The 21,086-nt window shown below is 34.8% G+C and overlaps 1 protein-coding gene across 1 annotated transcript; it reads left to right on the top strand.

The window, feature by feature from the left end:
- Positions 1–1,782: 1,782 nt before the first annotated feature.
- LOC137405271 (uncharacterized) lies at positions 1,783–16,007 on the top strand. The gene is made up of 9 exons (XM_068091498.1): positions 1,783–1,833; positions 2,332–2,365; positions 3,485–3,578; positions 9,378–9,526; positions 10,381–10,482; positions 11,809–11,940; positions 12,709–12,813; positions 14,408–14,614; positions 15,829–16,007. The coding sequence occupies exons 1-9, from the start codon at positions 1,783–1,785 to the stop codon at positions 15,840–15,842; spliced, it is 888 nt and encodes a 295-aa protein (XP_067947599.1). The 3' UTR covers positions 15,843–16,007.
- The last annotated feature ends 5,079 nt before the right edge of the window (positions 16,008–21,086 follow it).

The raw sequence follows: 21,086 nt of genomic DNA, 5'->3' as shown, positions 1-21,086 counted from the left end.
GGCGATTTTGAAGCTACTTCATTGACTAGCAAGCATTGAAAAGATAGTCATTTTACACAATTCATTGAATATTACTCTCAAGAATTGGTTGGAGTTCTGCAAGGGATATCATCATACTGTTATAGGGGCTGCTAGGTGTGCACATATAGGGGAGCATTTCCTCTACAATAATTTCTGAACTATTTTTGATACTTTTCCATGTAGCTCAGAGGTTCTAAGCCTTGCCGATTGTACTGAACCCCGCCAGTTGCATGGGCATTTTTGCCAAACCCTTCTTTATTGAAAAATAACAGGTGATGTTTTTACATTCTGGATGTTTTGTTTTACTGTTGCACAAAATGAACCGCGCATTAACATCCCTGTGTTCAGAGAACAAAACCCATGCAATGCATGAACCAATAACAAATTACATTTATTTCCATAAAGACATATCCTTGCAAATCAGGGTGCTATTACCTTTGAGAAACCACTTCTGTGTCTTGGCCTCCATTAAATCCTTTTGGCTGACTCACCAACTCCTTGAGTTTGATAGAACTCGAGTTAAGAACTTCTGATCTTGCTGTAGCTGACTAAAGTGGTTAGACACTTCAAGCTTATCACAATTGACCTGTTAAGGTATACTAGTCACACAAAATAACTCTTTCAAAATGGGTTTATGGTTGTCAGTAAGTTATCAATGCATTAAAATTGTGTTTATCATAAGCAATATCAGGCGATGGAAGGCGATGATGGTATATGAGGCAATACGATGTGTGAGCAAACCCCCGAAGATCGATTGTGAGATATAAGTGAGATATGAGTGAGTATAAGATGGCGCAAGATCTAAATTTCTGCTTAGCTTACTGCAAGCAGAGGCTATAAAAAATTAAGATAATAACAACAAGAAATCTCAAAAATGAATTGTAACTTTATTCTTTCTGAGAATTTAGAAGTTTAATATTATATAAAAATAAAACAAGATTAAAAGCAATACTTTCTCAAGTTCAATTCGTCGCAAGAAAAACAATAAAACTATATAGCATCAATACCAGATATATAGTGTTTTTCATACAGCAATGCGATAATGCAAAGGTTAGCCGACTGCTTGGCTTACTGCAAGCAGAGGTTGTGCATTGTTTGTGCAACATTGCTCTGTCTAAAAGAAATGTTGCATAAACAATGGTTCTGGGATCTTGGCTGAACACATCTGAGTCCAGTGGCAAGAGAATCTCAACGTTTGGAGACATGACTAGTTGCAGAGAGTAATTTTAGGGTTGGATGCCATTCCTGACACCATCAGCGTGTTTTTGGAAGTGAAACCACAACCTGTCGTTTGCAGGTGAGGTGTTTTAAATCATTAGGCTGCTCTTTTGAGCTGATATCAAATGACAACATGGTGGAACGAACTTTGAGAACATTAGAAACGTCTACCAAGCATATCAACACACATGTTGGTCTCAAGCATTTGCCTGTGTAGATAGTAATACAATTGGAAATAAACTGACCAGTCTACAGAATATCAATCAGATGGTCACTGTTCACGTGTACAGTGCGAGTTGTTCGATTCCAGCATTCCTCAGTCAATCCAAGTATGAACCGGCTGCAGCCAGACTATTGTTGCGCAATATTTTGCATTGATCAACATCTAGTCGTATTGATTTTTCATGCGGACAATGAGAGCTTTAAAAAGCTCAGTAGTATAGACGTCGCCAAGAGAGACGCTTCCTGTTACACAAGCAATGAATGAATAACTGGCATGCAATAGAGTTGTTTAAGCAGGCTATTGCTCAAGGACCTTTAAAGATGGCTGCTCAACCCGCTGCTATAAGCTCGATGCTGTCATCTTTATTAGTGGTAAGTCTCACCCTGGTAGTGATGCTCTCGTCTTGGCATATTTATTTTGTGCATTCATTCATGAATATATGCTCAAAGTGTTCTTCGGTTTAATGAAAAGGTTTTTAATTTTGTATGCTTAGGTTAGATTCTGCAAAAGTGAAAGGTTGCTACTTGAAACCTCATAGACTATTGGATGGAAATATCAGTGGTTAAATTGCTATTAACCAAGTGTTATAATCAATAGGCTGTACAACTGATAATCCTAGCTTTTACCATGTTGCTTTATATTGATGCTGCTCTATATTGTTTCTATGCCATTTGCTGACCTTCAGCTCCAGCACCTTGATTAGTCATGCTATTGTGCATTGGGATCTGAATCACTACTTTTATGGCTAATAATTAATAAAATATTTACATGTGTATTTTTACTTTTTTATTAATAATTTCATTTTGTTTACGATCACTGCGAAATTAAACAAAACAAAATACTATTACGTATACATTACTCTTTGGTAGGTCATTCTACACGCAGATCAAGCCAAAGCACAGGGTGAGTTACACCGCTGCTTTGCTGGGTGAGAAACACTCTATACCTAATCTTGATGCTATATAGATTTATCATTTTCTATTCTGCAAAACTTGAAAGAGCATTGCCTTCTATCATATTTTCTTTTCATGTAATATTAAACTACGAAGGTCTCTGAAAGAAAAAGTTTCAATTTAGTCGTAGAAACTGTAATTGTCATTAATAAACATGCGATCTGTTAAAGTTGGAAATTCAACAAGTATATATATTGTCTTTTTACAGATGATTCTACAACCAGTCTTCCATTCTTTCAACAATGTAAGTGTGTGTGAAGAGAAGTTAGAGCACTTGCTTAGCGCTGTCACAACGCGGATGATAGACTATTTTTTAGCTTGCTCTGCGTAACCAAGTTTTAAAAACAAGAAATTTCAAATTTAGTTTTAGGTTACAATTAACTTTGAACTTTTACATTAATATCCTCCATCCATTTTTGAAAGTATGATTAGCATTAAAAATTTATATTACGCACTAAATATGTTAATACTCATAAATATTTCTATGTATCTTTACGTGATTTTAGAAACGTAATGATTGGGATGGCTAATAGCTGAAGTCAGTAAGGTTAAAGAAGAACTTACATAAAATTGTAGTGAATTTTATCATAAACTATCAGCATTTTCTTCTAATTTCTGATTTTGTCTGCTGTTTTAGGTAATCTGACTGCCAATTGTTTCAAGATTAAAATGTACAAAACTTGATCGTCATCAAAAAGCTCAAAAGAGAAATAGAATAATAAATACAATTATGTCAGTAGTTGTTATCATTGCTATTATAGTTGATATAAGCCATCAAGTTGAGCTGTGGCATTACGCGTCTCTATTCTATTCGGCTTCTCCGCAGCTATAGATGTCATAATCGTACTTTCATGTAGTCTGAGCGTTTTAACCTTGATCAAGTTTTGTCAATTTTAATCTTGAAACATCCTGACAGTCGGATCATCTCAAACATCAAAAACAATCACAAATGATAAAAAATACTGATACTTTCTGATAAAATCTACTAACATTTTGTGCAAGTTTACCTTCGAGTGTGACTTTCACAGTTGTCAACGCTATCGCAAAAATTTCTGTTTCGTATTTTTAGATGCCACATATATCTACATCGGAGCCGTGGCTGGTGGAGTGCTGCTATGTAGTGTTGGGGCTTACATAGTTAAGCTCTGTATGACTCCAGAAAGGTAAATACTATTTTATTGTTTTATTCTTGCATGCTTTGTATATATTTCTATGTATTTGTGCTGTACTTTGTAATGCTGACCCTAGCGCATTGAGAAGCCTTAATTGACTTTATATAGATGTTTTGGAATTGCTCACTTACCATTGTTCAATGTAAAACTGAAACTTTAGCTTTATATAATACCTTCACCGCTGAATGACGCCCAACTATTTTGCTAGTTGAACTCAATAATAGTGGCAAGTTTCACCAGCTAACGGTTTGGGGCTATTTTCTATTAAAAAGATCAACTTCACCAAATTTTACTAGATTTCATCAGAAAGTATCCGTATTTTTCTATCATTCGCAATTTTCAGCAATTTCAAAATTGAGTTCAACAAAACTCAGTGGTTAAAATGTTCAGAAGAAAAATACATGAAGTCATAACGTCACTAGTTGCTATCGTTGCTCAGTTGATATTGGCTGTTGTGTCCAAGTTGAAGCGTTATGCGTCTTCATTCTGTCGATCTCTTTAATACTTTTTTTGTATGATATGAGGGTTTCAACTGTCATAAAGTTTTGTCGTTTCTAATCTATAAACATCTCGGAAGTCACATCACCTCAAACATAAGGAAACAATCACAAATAATAAAACAATACCGATAATGTCTTATGAAATCTACTAAAATTTGGTGCAAGTTCATCTATCAGCTACCTACATTATTAGTCATTCTCACCATTAGCTGTCAGTATAATGATTGCTCTTCTGGTCATACATTCTCACCATTAGCTGTCAGTATAATGATTTCTCTTCTGGTCATACATTCTCACCATTAGCTGTCAGTATAATGATTGCTCTTCTGGTCATACATTCTCACCATTAGCTGTCAGTATAATGATTGCTCTTCTGGTCATACATTCTCACCATTAGCTGTCAGTATAATGATTGCTCTTCTGGTCATACATTCTCACCATTAGCTGTCAGTATAATGATTGCTCTTCTGGTCATACATTCTCACCATTAGCTGTCAGTATAATGATTGCTCTTCTGGTCATACATTCTCACCATTAGCTGTCAGTATAATGATTTCTCTTCTGGTCATACATTCTCACCATTAGCTGTCAGTATAATGATTGCTCTTCTGGTCATACATTCTCACCATTAGCTGTCAGTATAATGATTGCTCTTCTGGTCATACATTCTCACCATTAGCTGTCAGTATAATGATTGCTCTTCTGGTCATACATTCTCACCATTAGCTGTCAGTATAATGATTGCTCTTCTGGTCATACATTCTCACCATTAGCTGTCAGTATAATGATTGCTCTTCTGGTCATACATTCTCACCATTAGCTGTCAGTATAATGATTGCTCTTCTGGTCATACATTCTCACCATTAGCTGTCAGTATAATGATTGCTCTTCTGGTCATACATTCTCACCATTAGCTGTCAGTATAATGATTGCTCTTCTGGTCATACATTCTCACCATTAGCTGTCAGTATAATGATTGCTCTTCTGGTCATACATTCTCACCATTAGCTGTCAGTATAATGATTTCTCTTCTGGTCATACATTCTCACCATTAGCTGTCAGTATAATGATTGCTCTTCTGGTCATACATTCTCACCATTAGCTGTCAGTATAATGATTGCTCTTCTGGTCATACATTCTCACCATTAGCTGTCAGTATAATGATTGCTCTTCTGGTCATACATTCTCACCATTAGCTGTCAGTATAATGATTTCTCTTCTGGTCATACATTCTCACCATTAGCTGTCAGTATAATGATTGCTCTTCTGGTCATACATTCTCACCATTAGCTGTCAGTATAATGATTGCTCTTCTGGTCATACATTCTCACCATTAGCTGTCAGTATAATGATTGCTCTTCTGGTCATACATTCTCACCATTAGCTGTCAGTATAATGATTGCTCTTCTGGTCATACATTCTCACCATTAGCTGTCAGTATAATGATTGCTCTTCTGGTCATACATTCTCACCATTAGCTGTCAGTATAATGATTGCTCTTCTGGTCATACATTCTCACCATTAGCTGTCAGTATAATGATTGCTCTTCTGGTCATACATTCTCACCATTAGCTGTCAGTATAATGATTGCTCTTCTGGTCATACATTCTCACCATTAGCTGTCAGTATAATGATTGCTCTTCTGGTCATACATTCTCACCATTAGCTGTCAGTATAATGATTGCTCTTCTGGTCATACATTCTCACCATTAGCTGTCAGTATAATGATTGCTCTTCTGGTCATACATTCTCACCATTAGCTGTCAGTATAATGATTGCTCTTCTGGTCATACATTCTCACCATTAGCTGTCAGTATAATGATTGCTCTTCTGGTCATACATTCTCACCATTAGCTGTCAGTATAATGATTTCTCTTCTGGTCATACATTCTCACCATTAGCTGTCAGTATAATGATTGCTCTTCTGGTCATACATTCTCACCATTAGCTGTCAGTATAATGATTGCTCTTCTGGTCATACATTCTCACCATTAGCTGTCAGTATAATGATTTCTCTTCTGGTCATACATTCTCACCATTAGCTGTCAGTATAATGATTGCTCTTCTGGTCATACATTCTCACCATTAGCTGTCAGTATAATGATTGCTCTTCTGGTCATACATTCTCACCATTAGCTGTCAGTATAATGATTGCTCTTCTGGTCATACATTCTCACCATTAGCTGTCAGTATAATGATTGCTCTTCTGGTCATACATTCTCACCATTAGCTGTCAGTATAATGATTGCTCTTCTGGTCATACATTCTCACCATTAGCTGTCAGTATAATGATTTCTCTTCTGGTCATACATTCTCACCATTAGCTGTCAGTATAATGATTGCTCTTCTGGTCATACATTCTCACCATTAGCTGTCAGTATAATGATTGCTCTTCTGGTCATACATTCTCACCATTAGCTGTCAGTATAATGATTGCTCTTCTGGTCATACATTCTCACCATTAGCTGTCAGTATAATGATTGCTCTTCTGGTCATACATTCTCACCATTAGCTGTCAGTATAATGATTGCTCTTCTGGTCATACATTCTCACCATTAGCTGTCAGTATAATGATTGCTCTTCTGGTCATACATTCTCACCATTAGCTGTCAGTATAATGATTGCTCTTCTGGTCATACATTCTCACCATTAGCTGTCAGTATAATGATTGCTCTTCTGGTCATACATTCTCACCATTAGCTGTCAGTATAATGATTGCTCTTCTGGTCATACATTCTCACCATTAGCTGTCAGTATAATGATTGCTCTTCTGGTCATACATTCTCACCATTAGCTGTCAGTATAATGATTGCTCTTCTGGTCATACATTCTCACCATTAGCTGTCAGTATAATGATTGCTCTTCTGGTCATACATTCTCACCATTAGCTGTCAGTATAATGATTGCTCTTCTGGTCATACATTCTCACCATTAGCTGTCAGTATAATGATTGCTCTTCTGGTCATACATTCTCACCATTAGCTGTCAGTATAATGATTGCTCTTCTGGTCATACATTCTCACCATTAGCTGTCAGTATAATGATTGCTCTTCTGGTCATACATTCTCACCATTAGCTGTCAGTATAATGATTGCTCTTCTGGTCATACATTCTCACCATTAGCTGTCAGTATAATGATTGCTCTTCTGGTCATACATTCTCACCATTAGCTGTCAGTATAATGATTGCTCTTCTGGTCACATAAATGCAAAATTAAAGTTGTTGATGTTAATATTATCAGAGTACTTAACGAGAGCGGACTAGAAAGGGTGTCCGTAAAAAACTTACAAACAGATTTTGCAACTGTAAAGTATAGAATATATAGAATATAAAAAATATATAGAATAGAAAAATATATAGAATATATAAAGTATATGGAATATATAAAATATATAGAATATATAAAATATATAGAATATATAAAATATATAGAATATATAAAATATATAGAATATATAAAATATATAGAATATAAAAAATATATAGAATATAAAAATATATAGAATATATAAAGTATATGGAATAAATATATAGAATATATAAAATATATAGAGTATATAAAATATATAGAATATATAAAGTATGTAGAATTTATAAAATATATAGATTATATAGAATATATAGAATATGTGTACTGTATGGAATAGGGAAAACATCATTTTCTATACCAACAAAACCACCACCAACAAACTGACATTCTGTCAAACTGACAACTGTGACACCAACAAACTACATTTACCATCGTATGTTTCAGTTTATGAACTTTTGTTACTACAACCTACAGTTTACTAGTCGGACTCCTCCGCTCTGCTATCAGATTATCAACTTTTTAAACATGTTTTTTCAACTCACTTAATAATTCTTTATTTTTGCCTTTTCATTGTTTTTGTATGTAACAAAAAACATCATTTTGTTGATAGTTACTGATGCCAATAAAAACTTATACCTATATATATACACCATACTATCTCATTAAATACTGCCATTATACAATCTCCTTTAAATTCGGCCATGCCAACCTATACATCATTGTACAGCTTAGTTTCTGAGAGTGTCTACAGGTTATAATATTTAGTGTTTTGTGCACTTGGGTAAAGGTCAGAGAGAATAAAAATAAATAAATTGTTGATAAAAATTGTAAAATAAATATAAAAATAAAGTTGGAGTGGCTTTTTTTTACTATAAAATAATCATTTTGATTGAAAATCTGTTTTTTAACCATTTTCAATCATTTATTCAACTTCTATTGTGTCAATATTATAGTGAAAGGGTACTTACATTTGTTTATATTTATAATGAAGATGCAACTGCTAGACTTTTTCTATTCAACTGTGCACTTGCGCAAAATCATTTATTGATGATAAAATAGTCTTAAACCTGGAGTACAATTATATAAATCAGATTCTAATCCGTGACTTTCTTTAGTACCGGTCGTGTCCTCCTCTAGTTTTGGGACCTTTTTATATACAATGAAGCCGGCAGGTAGCCAGCCAGTATCGGCAGATGGCAGCCGATACAGCTGACTCAGCCAGTAATGCTGATTTGGCAGATAGTCGAGACTCTAAAATATTAGTCAGTACTTACTGAACGTTAGTTAACAAATAGGAAGCCCAATTGAAGCACCAAAATATACAGTTAACTAAAATTTTGGACAATAGTTTTCAAATTTGCCAAACAAAAATGAGTGTTAGATACATATGTATATAAAAAAAAACAGGCGGATACTATAATACTGGTAAGTTCTGTGAAACTTGCTAGTTACAAGTGGTCATATAGCACTAGTTCTCATGGTTAAATCACATTGATGTGCTGCAAGTTTTAACCTGGTGTATTGGCAATTTTTCATGGTCCGAATCACATTGAAACACATTTTATAAAGATAAATTGTTATAAGCTTCTTTTTTTTATATCAGTTTAAGCTACTAATGCTAAGAGTTTAGTAATTTAATCATTGGTGAAACTAGAAGATACTTGTTTTAGCAACATCTTAAACCGTTTTTATCGGTTTTTGTAGATGTAGTTTTAGCCAATTCTTCTTCCATGTATCATAGATGTTTTAACTTTCTAAAGAACCAATATTGCTCTTTATGGTGAAAAAAAAGAGACCGACTGCTATCTGGTCTAGTAGATAGTGTGCTAAACAAGCCATAATATACACTGTTTGCATATTGTACACAAATAATTATTAATTGTAAAGTTCAGGAAATGGTTTCCTAGAGCACAAATCTGAGATAGTATACCTAACTTTGCATCAGCTATCTACATGTATAAATGATGTAATGCTTTTTAGTGCGTGTTACAAGTGTGGTTGTTCTTCTCCACCTAATGCCATTGATGATGATGGAAACCTAAACACTGCAGAATACAATCAACTCTCTGAAGGACAGAAAAAAATGTTTGACAGCACGGGAGTGACGATCGGTGCCGGAAACTTTCGCTGTGAGTTCCAATTGAACAGTTTCAAATAACTTTCTCCAAATAACTAATTCTACTGCATGAGTGCATGCATACTTGTATGAATTGGACTACTGTGGCAAAACCTTGAGTTTGCAGCAGTCAGGAATTGTCATCAAATTATTAGGTATATTATGCCATGGCAGATAATGGTCGCTCAGTATTATATTATGATCAAGACAGACGATGGCCACTTAGTATTATATTATGGTCATGACAGATAATGGCCACTCAGTAATGTATTATGGTGATGGCAAATAATGGGCACTCAGTATTATATTAGGGTCATGACTCATGTCATGACTCATGACAGATAATGGCTACTCAGAATCATATTATGGCCATGACAGATAATGGCCACTCAGTAATGTATTATGGTGATGGCAAATAATGGGCACTCAGTATTATATTAGGGTCATGACTCATGTCATGACTCATGACAGATAATGGCTACTCAGAATCATATTATGGCCATGACAGATAATGGCCACTCAGTAATGTATTATGGTGATGGCAAATAATGGGCACTCAGTATTATATTAGGGTCATGACTCATGTCATGACTCATGACAGATAATGGCTACTCAGAATCATATTATGGCCATGACAGATAATGGCTACTCAGAATCATATTATGGCCATGACAGATAATGGCTACTCAGCATTATACTACAATAAAACCAATAATAATGATGGTGCGGTGAAATCATGATGATTTAAATGTTAGATTCAGGCAGTCAGTGTCAGAATCGCTCTGATGCAATTTTCTGGCTGTTCCAAATATGTTCTGCCACGTCTGTACAATTATATCAGTATTTGATTAAATGAGTATTTTGTAGCTACTGTAGATGATGTAGACAGGTCTGGTTGGCATGAGCCTCCAGAGCGGGCTAACCAAGTAGTAGAGGACCTTCACATAGACATGATGGACGAAGCTAGAGGTAAGCTTTGGTAGCATTAAAACCAGTAACACTCTTATACAACACAACACTAGCTTTGCTACTCGACGTTACCCGGGTAATAAAAGAGTTTTTGGTCAGAAAATTAATTTGTATTTAACATATAACAACATTTGTCATTCTAACTTTCAAACTACATTTCATGAGAAAAGTGTTTTGTGTAGTTGAAATAAAATAAGAGAAAATAGAAACAACCGTAAAGTTTATCAAACTTTGTCAAACAGCTGTAACTTTCAAACTTCATATCATGAAAAAATGTTTTGTGCAGGTCAAGTAAATTAAAAAAATTAAACAACTATAAAAGGGTTTAGATATAAATGTGAAATAATCAGCAAATAATAGCTAAATTAAGTCAGTTTTGCTAAGATCACAATAAAGGATGATTTAGTAATGATACAATAAACATGAAATGAGAAAACAAAAATATAATCTGAATATGTTGAATTAATAATAGCAAATCTTGCATAAAAATGTGTGTATAAAAAAGTTTACTGTTCCAGCAGAGACTATCCATCAAAATTTTGACTATGACGATACTGGTTCCTCTCGATACTGGTACCTCTTGATACTTGTACAAATGTAAAAAGGAGATATCGTACTGTCATTGTCTGACCGAACGGAGAGAGAATGTCGAGGTTCTTTTTCCAGAGATAATATAATTGTCCTCGTGAGAATAATTGGCCTTGACCCCAAATATAGTAATTGAACCCTACAAAAATATTTTTTAACAGGGGCATCGTAAGACATGGGTGCATTGCTAAAATAATTAGCGTGCTTATTACTGGTATATGGTTAATGATAACTTCTTAAATTTTTATGCTTTGTATGGCTCAGTGGTAGAGCGCCTGGAATTTAAACTTACAGTAGTGATCTCTATGATATGAGTTCAAATCCATCAGGACGCAGAATATCAATTTCAAGATTTTATTAGCTATAGCTGGACACGCATACACACATACAACCAACTTTGAGAAATATATAGATTGCTTTATTGGCAAGAGTTTCATTTCAAACAGAAGTTGTTTTTTAAATTATGTTATTGATCACGTGATTCAACTCTTGGAATCTGCTACTGTCTGGTTATGCCACAGCTGTAATAACTCAATGAAATCTGCCAATGATAAACTACTGCTAACTTTCTATAGCTTTGTCGACACAAAGTTTTTGTTTCGTCTGTATATGATAAAATTGAATTGCAAGAGCAGTTGCAAATCCTGATGCACATGTCAGCATTCAAACAGAAATAAAATCAGAAATGTCTCAATTTCATTACAAGTATGTTGAATAAAGTATTATTTGTAACAACAGCCAACGAAAGACCACGAGAGCACATTCTCTTCACATATGAGCCGAGTATTCTTGATGATTTGAGAACCTTCAGGAGAAGGTTAAAAAGAGAGAGATACAGAGTTTGGTTCGACGAGGAGCAGCTTGACGAAAGTATGACTTGCAGCTGTGCATTTATTTCTCTCTTTCTCTCTCTCCCCTCTCTCCTCTCCCTTTTTCCCTCCTCTTTTCTCTCCCTCTCTCCCTCCTCTTTTCCTTCTCTTCCTCCTCTCCCTCTCTCTTTTCTCCTCCTTCTCTCTCTCCTTCTCTCCCCCCTCCCCTGTCTCTCTCCTCTTCTCTCTCCCCCTCATTATTCTCTCTCTCCTTTTTTCTCCCTCTCCTCTTTCCCTCTTTCTCTCCCTCTCTCTCCCCCTCACTCTCTTTCCTCCCCCTCTTTCTCCCTCTTTTTCTGCAGCCCTCTAGTAAGAGTAGGATTTCCGCTTGCTAATGCTAATTGCTTTCCGCTTGCCTCCGAACTGCATAGGCAACTCTAGTGCTGACATTGGAAATCACCATTTACCTGAGTGCCTGATGAGCTGAGCAGCTATTTTCACCCTGACCTCATTTCTGTATCACATTCCTTCATTTTCAAAGATCCTTATCATTTATTGCTTACATAACTGGCTTCCTTTGTTGAGTTACACTAAATCTGAAACCAAGGTTTAGCATTGATTTCTGAAAGCATAATTTTTGCACATAAAGCATTGCTAACAATCCCTTGACACACTACTGTTAAATGGATTCATTTCAAGAAGGTTATATTTCAAATATTCAATAATAATGTAATTAGCTGTCCGTGTTTTACATATAACCAATAAATATTTGATTTGATTTTTATTAATCAGAAATTCTGCACATGCAATTTTTTAATCTAATCTACAGGAGTCACTGACAGGGTTGGGGCCATTGCGAAGGCTATCGATAAGGCAGCGGTGATAGTACCAGTGCTGACAGAAAAGTACGAGGAAGATAGCAAATGTAGAAAAGGTAAAGTGATGGCAATACATTTAAAGAGATCGAGTTGAAATCTATTTGGAAACCAAAACTATTTCAAGAGTACTTGGTCAGGGGCAACAGTTCTACTTCATTCGATAAAAGATTTAAAAAAAAAACATTTTTATTAGTACTCTGTTTGTGGAGTAATCATTAGCAAATCCAATAAAGCGCAGAGACTGAGCACATGCTCGGTTTTTCGCAAGCACCAAGAAGTGTTCGTATGGATCCACTAATAGAGCATTGGTCTACTAATGCGAATGTTGCTTGTTTAAAACAACCCTTTATGTCGAACCGTAACCGTGGCCGAAAAGTGTGACCCACAGTGAAGGAACGCAGACATCATCGTATTAATATAGCCTATAGATTTTTCATTCATTTCTTGTTAATGCACTCCATTGACTTATAAAGACACTTTTTAGCTTGAACCTGTTATAATGCAAAGAAATCTTCTAAATCTACATCAACTATTTGTTTGATGCAAACGTGTTGTGTTTGAAAAGTTTTTATGCGGTTAAACAGCTACTTGAGCACAAATTGTTATAATGTTTATACAACGGGCTAATCGTAATCCAGGCTAATTGATTTATCAAGTCAAAAGCGATTACATCACATCATACCTACGCTTATACATACTCTAAATAAACTTATACAATATCACAAATAATTTTAGTATTATAATCATTATGTTATAATTATTATATTAAAATTATATCTATTATGATTGTTAATTTGTATATTATTCAGGACCATCCCTGGCATTTACATTAACTGGATTTTTCTAACACCCGCATGATGAATTCTAAAACATACCCTGGTTATTAGGATGTGTTAGGCTAACATAGATTTATCTAGTTCTATGAAGTAAATATATCTTTGCTATTGGTTTATCATTGCTCATCACTCCTTTGTTTATAGACATCTTTGAGTAGACATCTATGGAATGTAGGATTACAAATACTGTTGGATGTTAGATGGGTTAATATTTTACAGGTGTACATATACGCGTGAATTAAGATGTAAAATTCATGTTAGATAAGGTCTTCGTTACTTGCTGACCTGAGGACTTTTGCATGTGAGCTAAGTATCTGTTTAATAAAAGAGCTTTTTCTATACCTAATAAAATACCTGCCCTATTAGTCTCAAGAAAACCTTGAATTTATGGTCTTATATCCTTGTAAGAGATCAACAGCACTGACAGAATAACTAATTCTCATGTACTGTTCTTTCTCCTTGTTAGAAAACATGAACACTGACAGGATGACTATTCCTCATGTACTGTTCTTTCTCCTTGTTAGAGATCAACAGCACTGACAGGATGACTAATCCTCATGTACTGTTCTTTCTCCTTGTTAGAGAACGTGAACACTGACATGATGGCTAATCCTCATGTACTGTTCTTTCTCCTTGTTAGAGATTAACAGCACTGACAGAATGACTAATTCTCATGTAATGTTCTTTCTTCTTGTTAGAGATTAACAGCACTGACAGAATGACTAATTCTCATGTAATGTTCTTTCTTCTTGTTAGAGATTAACAGCACTGACAGAATGACTAATTCTCATGTACTGTTCTTTCTCCTTGTTAGAGATTGAGTATGCTGACAGGATCAAAAAGACTTTAGTGCCTGTAAGAATGCAGAAAAAGTACAGACCATCCGGATGGCTCGCTTTTTTGCTAGGTAACACCTTGTTCCATGACCTCGCAAATGAAGGGACATATCAGGCTAATATTGACAATTTCCTGGAAGCAATGGAAAGTGTAGGAAAAAATGCTAAAATCGCTGATGATGATTGTAAGTAGTTTTAACTATTATCTTGCATAAATAATAATTATATATATAATTATATTATATATATAATTAAATTATATATATAACATTATTATCTTGCATAGGTTTGTAAGGATTAACTCATTTTAGTATACGAATGCATTGTGTAGACTTTTGTGTAAAATTTCATTCTATCATATTTTAGCCATAATCGTATTTTAGAATCTAAAAACGATAATAACTAATAGAAACAGTGAATCTGTAAGCACGTTTTAAGCATATTATTGAAGTATATTTTCTACAATTCTCATCACACTGCTAATGTTTATAGCTGTTCTATTCTAGTCATAACTCATGTAGTCATCAACGGCTAGGTGTAAAGCTTGCATAGCGAATATAAAATAAATTATTCATTTCCTTTCTAAATATTGTATGCATAAAAATAAAAGTTTTGTTTTAATCTGTTCTAACTCAGAGAACTTTCTGAAGCCATTTACAATGTCACACTTAACTTTTATGTAATAAACCCATAGAAAATCGTAAACTTCCTGAATATTAAAAATAGCCAGACTTTTTAAGGAACTCATAGCTAGTAGTAAATCTATGGATGACTTACCGTAAAAATACTTTATCAGTGTGTGTGAATGTTAGTAGAGGTTATTTTTACTAAGTTTAGCTACATTTGTATAGAGATTCCATTTATTCTGAGCAATCTCACATACAAGAAAAGCTTTATGATTATCTACTACCAGAAATGTCCGTAACTAGCAAAGTCCATTGCACAGTTCGGTTTTTAGCTCTCGGTGCCTGACCCCATACCGAGGCTCATGTGTCTTTCTAACTGTTCAATCTGCTCATAGTCATTCTATCAGTATTACTTTCAGCACCACTGATGGTATTACTAGTAGCGTGGCTGGTATCACTACTATTCAGTAGTGATACACTACGTACCACTACTACAGTGGTAGTAGTAACTAACACCACTATTATTATCACTAACAGTGATAATAAGTGATACTATTTGTACCAGAAGCACTAGTACCAAGAAAAGAGGTACTCCGCGAGTAGTTGCATTATTAGTACTGCTCGTGATACTAGTTATACCATAGTACTACAAGTGTAAACTGATAATAATATTACTAGCAGTGAAACAATAAAACTGGGAGATGAAACAGTAAAATATTAAAAATTTTCAATTCTCTGAAGTGCATTAGCCATGTTCCAATATCTGATTGCAGTTGATGATAATTAATCTTGGTGGAGATTAAGTGTTGCCCGACAGAAGAGAGAAACAGAAAAGACATTCTAGACATCTTCGTGATAAGCCAGGCTAGTATTCTAAAATGGGAGGCAGGCGACTCAAATCTTTTTGTCATTTTCTTTTATTTTCACTTTAGTTGTTAGAGATGAATTATAAGCCGGATGGATTCTAAATGTTCATTTTCAAAGTTTTTTTTAATTTAATGAAATGAAACATTACATGACTAGGATTTAAATGTTCAAAGAGGTAATTTAATTGCGTGCTAGTACTCGGTGAGATTGATTTTTTATACATTATTATTTTTACATAATTCGAGGATGTTTATGACATCCATTTTGATGTTGATTTTCCTTTTTTTACCCAGATTATATATCAACCATCGTTAGACATATGCTTCCAGAAAAATTTGTATAAGCTACAGTGAGCAAAGTTCAAGCAATGTTTTTCGCTGCTCAATAAGCAGTAAAATATTTACTACATCAGATTATGTAATTGATAATCATATTGATTACGCTGCAACTATGACTGCATCTGTCAAGTTATTGAAGACTAGTTAAATGCCCGGCGCTGCCAGGCTAATAAAAAGTATTTGCACACAAAATTAATTTTGTTCACCATATACAACATTTACCATTCCAAATTTTGACTTCATATTATGAGAAAAGTGTGTGTGCAGTTCAAATAAATTAAGAGAAAAAATAAAACTACTGCAGAGTTGTTAAATGGAAAATAATTAGTAAGTAATGGCTAGATGATAGCAAGTAATGAAAACGATTTGATAATGATACAATTAATATGAACCGAAAAAAAACAAAATAAAAGTCATAAATATGTTGAATCAAAAATAATAACTAGCACATAGAAGTGTGTGAACAAAAAGGGTATTGTTGCAGCAAAAGTTCGCTGTAATCAAAGGTTGGATGGACGATACTGGTGTCTCTCGATACAGGTGCAAACATATAGCAGCGGAGTGCACGATGGTACTTTGTCAAACTAAACAGAGAGAGAACGCAGAAGCAATTTCTAATCAAGAAAATACAGCAGTCCATGTGAAAAGATTTTAGCTTTTACAGGTTTAGAGATTGCACTTATTAAGAACCAGGAATTTAAAGAGTGAAACGAAACATATAAATTGAAATGGCTCATTTGAAAAACTACAAATTAGAGAGAATAAGCAATAGATTGTGAAATAGCTTTTAAAAAACTTTCAGCGGAAAATAAAACGGAAAATGTACTATAAATTAATGATAAAAGTACATATTTAGCTTGCAACCTGCAGTTGCGATAAGAATAGATAAGGTAATTATCGATAAGGTCGGCTTATCGACCTTATCGATAAGCTGACCTTATCGCCAAAGGATAAGGTCAGCTTAACCTAGTGGTTAACCGTGCCTGTTTAACGACTTACCGATAAGCTGACCTTATCGCCAAAGAATAAGGTCAGCTTAACCTAGTGGTCAACCGTGCCTGTTTAACGACCTATCGATAAGCCGACCTTTTCGCCAAAGGATAAGGTCAGCTTAACCTAGTGGTTAACCGTGCCTGTTTAACGATTTATCGATAAGCTGACCTTATCGCCAAAGGATAAGGTCAGCTTAATCTAGTGGTTAACCGTGCCTGTTTAACGACCTATCGATAAGCCGACCTTATCGCCAAAGGATAAGGTCAGCTTAATCTAGTGGTTAACCGTGCCTGTTTAACGACCTATCGATAAGCTGACCTTATCGCCAAAGGATAAGGTCAGCTTAACCCAGTGGTTAACCATGCCTGTTTAAAGTTTTGCGATATGAATGTTGCAAGTTAAATTCCAGTGACATGCATATTTGTCACAGCCAGATGTTTATTGCTATGGCTGGACGCATGAAGAACAGATAACAAAAGACCAACTATAAATAAACACTGAGATTTAAATATATAGATTAGCGGTAAGCCAAGCGTTGTCTGAGATGTCTTTTATTTTCAACCAAATAACTCTCGGCGCGCACGTAGATATTCCAGATGAATTGCTCGACTACTTTCATGACAGCAATCCATGAATGCATGGATTGAGGGCGATGGTCCTTACTGCGTGTCAAGCAGATGCTTGATTCTCTAATCTGATGGGTGTTTAGAAGCTGGTTTTCAGGAGCCTGGCGAAGCTTTGAAAGCAAATGCAAGTCATGTGCCTGAGAAGTTTGAACCAAATCGAGCAAAAATGCTGAAACTCATAGTGTTTACGCAGACTAACAGATACGCACTCTCAAATGTGCAATATAACAGGGTGAGATTTGTTGGTAAGAGATGTACAAGGTTGGTCTAGTGTCACAGGTTAGTATAGTGTCACAGGTTAGTAGAGTGTCACAGGTTGGTAGAGTGTCACAAGTTACTATGGTGTCACAGGTTAGTATATTGTCAAAGGTTAGTATAGTATCACAGGTCAGTATAGTGTCACAGGTTAGTATAGTGTACCAAGTTAGTATAGTGTCACAGGTTGGTAGAGTGTCACAAGGTACTATGGTGTCACAGGTTAGTATTTTGTCACAGGTTAGTATAGTATCACGGGTTGATATAGTGTCACGGGTTGATATAGTGTCACGGGTTAATATAGTGACACGGGTTGATATAGTGTCACAGGTTAGTATAGTGTCAGGGGCTGATATAGTGTCACGGGTTAATATAGTGACACGGGTTGATATAGTGTCACGGGTTAGGCAACTAATAGCCTTAGCAAGTTTAATAATAATTATTGGGTTTTTGAGATTAGGTAAAATTCTCGTAAAGATGCAGAACAAACTACTTCTTCAACATTTTTCAGTCTTAAAATAATAAATAATCAAATCTATCTTTTACCTAATCTAAAAATAATGACACTACAACTTGTTCTTTTGTATTTTTATTTAATGTTATCAGGATTTTCTAGAGAATACCCATTGTGATACACCAAACAAGTAAACATTATTTTTGTTTTACCGCAAAAAATACACAAAAAGTCAAAACCAGCGGCCAAACTACGGTAGACAAGGCTGCATGATGAGGCATAACCAATAGCAGCACATCAATCAGAAAGCTGCATTCAGTTGCAGACATGACATTGCACGATGTATTTCATTACCATTTTCTCAGTTCTCAGTGATTTTCTAAAACAATAGACGAATGAAAATGGTCTGTATTTTTGTTTTAGATGTACTTTTAATAGGATTATTCGAAGATATAACTGGAAGCTGGTAATCCATAAATGGTACAGCTTGTAATCTGTGAATAGCTTTTAATATTGTAAGGACAAATTTTTGTAAAATAACTGTTGAACCACCATTTGGAATGTGCTGTTTGGATTGACCCGCGCCCTGTAAATAAATTTTATGGCTATCTGTAGTTCAATAAAGTTATCTTCAAGCGTGCGTGTGTGTAACTGCAACTAATTCTATTTGACTCCCAGACTACGTATCAGCATAAATATGCTGATTTTAAAGTAGCTGCAACTCACCCGTAAACCTCTCTGTTGATTCGAAAAGCTGCTAAAACATCTTCAAACAAAAGATAGAATAATAATAATAGTAATAATAATGATGGTAAAAATAATCAAGCATAAAGATTTTAGTTAGAAAAGTGGCTAGTCAGCTAGGTATTGATAACAAAATATCTTACCTTTTGTCATTGCTTTGTACTACCATCTGTAGTTCCGACTGATACCACCTGAACAGTGAGTCTAGTTATGCCTAACTGACCAATCAATAAGTGATTCTAACCTCTGAATTTAGCAATTTGGTCTGTAAAGCAAAGAAACTTTAAAATTTACAAGCAACTATGACATTATATTGTTGATTTCAGTGTGTATTATTAAAGGCACTGATGAGCTGTGTTTATGGAAAGAATCTGTTAACTCCATGTTGTTAACACTTAGAAGAATCTATTAGCATCTTATTGTCATTAACACTTTGAATACCCTAATAACACCATGTTGTTAACACAATGAAGAATCTCTTAACACTATGTTGTTAATACTTTGAAGTGAATTAATCACACTGAAATAATCATTTCACGGCTTACCTGCTAGCTTATTTATAGTGTTCGTAAACACAAGCAGGAAATAAGTCTGTCTGTTAACTAACAGACTAACAAGAAATAAGTCGGTCTAGGGCAATAGGAGAACAAGATCTGGTTCTCTGTAGTACTGCATATAAAAATAGATTAAAACTTTTCAATAAAATTTTACTCTATATTATAGTCTTGTCACTATAAGGTCATCAAATATTTTGCTAAAAGGCAATCTTTGGCTTTATTAACTTTATCTCCCCTAAAAATTCACACAAATTTTTTTATTTACAACAAGGTTTATGAATCGAAAAGCTTCAAAAACTTTTAAAAGTAAAAGAAATTGAAAATAAACAATATTACGAATTTTATAGGTGTTTTGTTTTTATTGTTGGTCTCCTAAAATTAACAGTTACACTTCTCACTTGCTGATGAGACAATAATAGAGCTTGTACAGTTTTAGTGCCTTGAATACAATGGTAAATTCATCAGCATTGCTCACTTATATGTAGGATCCATGGCTCTAAGTCTTTATTCTTTTTTAGGTTTATGATTTTAGGCTTGAACGCTAATTTACTTGGTGTCTAATTGGTTTTATAAAAATACAGATTTGCACCTACAATCATAGTATTAACAGGCAAAAAAAGTTCTGAAAAGAAACACTAAAATAATAAAAAAGAAAATAAAAAGAAAATGAAAATATGAATAGGAGTAGCAAAAGATGCCTTTTAGAAATTAGGAAAGCTAATGAAAAATAGGAAGATGTCTATGGGCACCAAGCTACGAGTATTAGATTGTCATGGATGCTCCTGCCTTTACATGGACTTGACAGTAACAGAAAGACAAAGGGAAACAGAGCAAAGGCAGACAGCGGCTGACCTACTTGGGAAGCTTAAGCAAATGGATGGCAGCTAAACTACCAAAAAGAGAGAGATCAGAGGTGTCGAAGCAAGCATTCTTGAAAACAACAAGGGATAGGAAGTGGTGGAAAACCATGATTGCCCACATTCTCACAGGGCATGGCACTTAGAAACAAATAAAAATAAATTATTCCTCCATCTCCTCCTGTTGCAATTTCTAAAAACAAAGCTAGGGAACAAATCAGCCGTCAAAGCAATGTGCTTTCTCTAACTACCAAGTAAAAATGCTGTTTAAGTCATTTCAAGGTCGCTTTGAAAGGAGAGCTATTGCTCAACCCAATGCACTCGCATTCTTTTATTGATT

Source organism: Watersipora subatra, chromosome 9 (genome assembly GCF_963576615.1).
Source record: "Watersipora subatra chromosome 9, tzWatSuba1.1, whole genome shotgun sequence".
Taxonomy (NCBI): Eukaryota; Metazoa; Bryozoa; class Gymnolaemata; order Cheilostomatida; family Watersiporidae; genus Watersipora; species Watersipora subatra.
Note: the sequence above shows the minus strand (reverse complement) of the source record. Positions and strands in the feature narration are given on the sequence as shown.

What these genes read in the sequence shown, in the direction of transcription:
- LOC137405271 (XM_068091498.1), top strand. Translation starts at nt 1,783, where the DNA reads ATGGCTGCTCAACCCGCTGCTATAAGCTCGATGCTGTCATCTTTATTA. An exon ending in CATGATGGACGAAGCTAGAG is followed by an intron (nt 10,483 to 11,808) that starts GTAAGCTTTGGT and finishes TTGTAACAACAG; the next exon opens with CCAACGAAAGACCACGAGAG. An exon ending in CGAGGAGCAGCTTGACGAAA is followed by an intron (nt 11,941 to 12,708) that starts GTATGACTTGCA and finishes TCTAATCTACAG; the next exon opens with GAGTCACTGACAGGGTTGGG.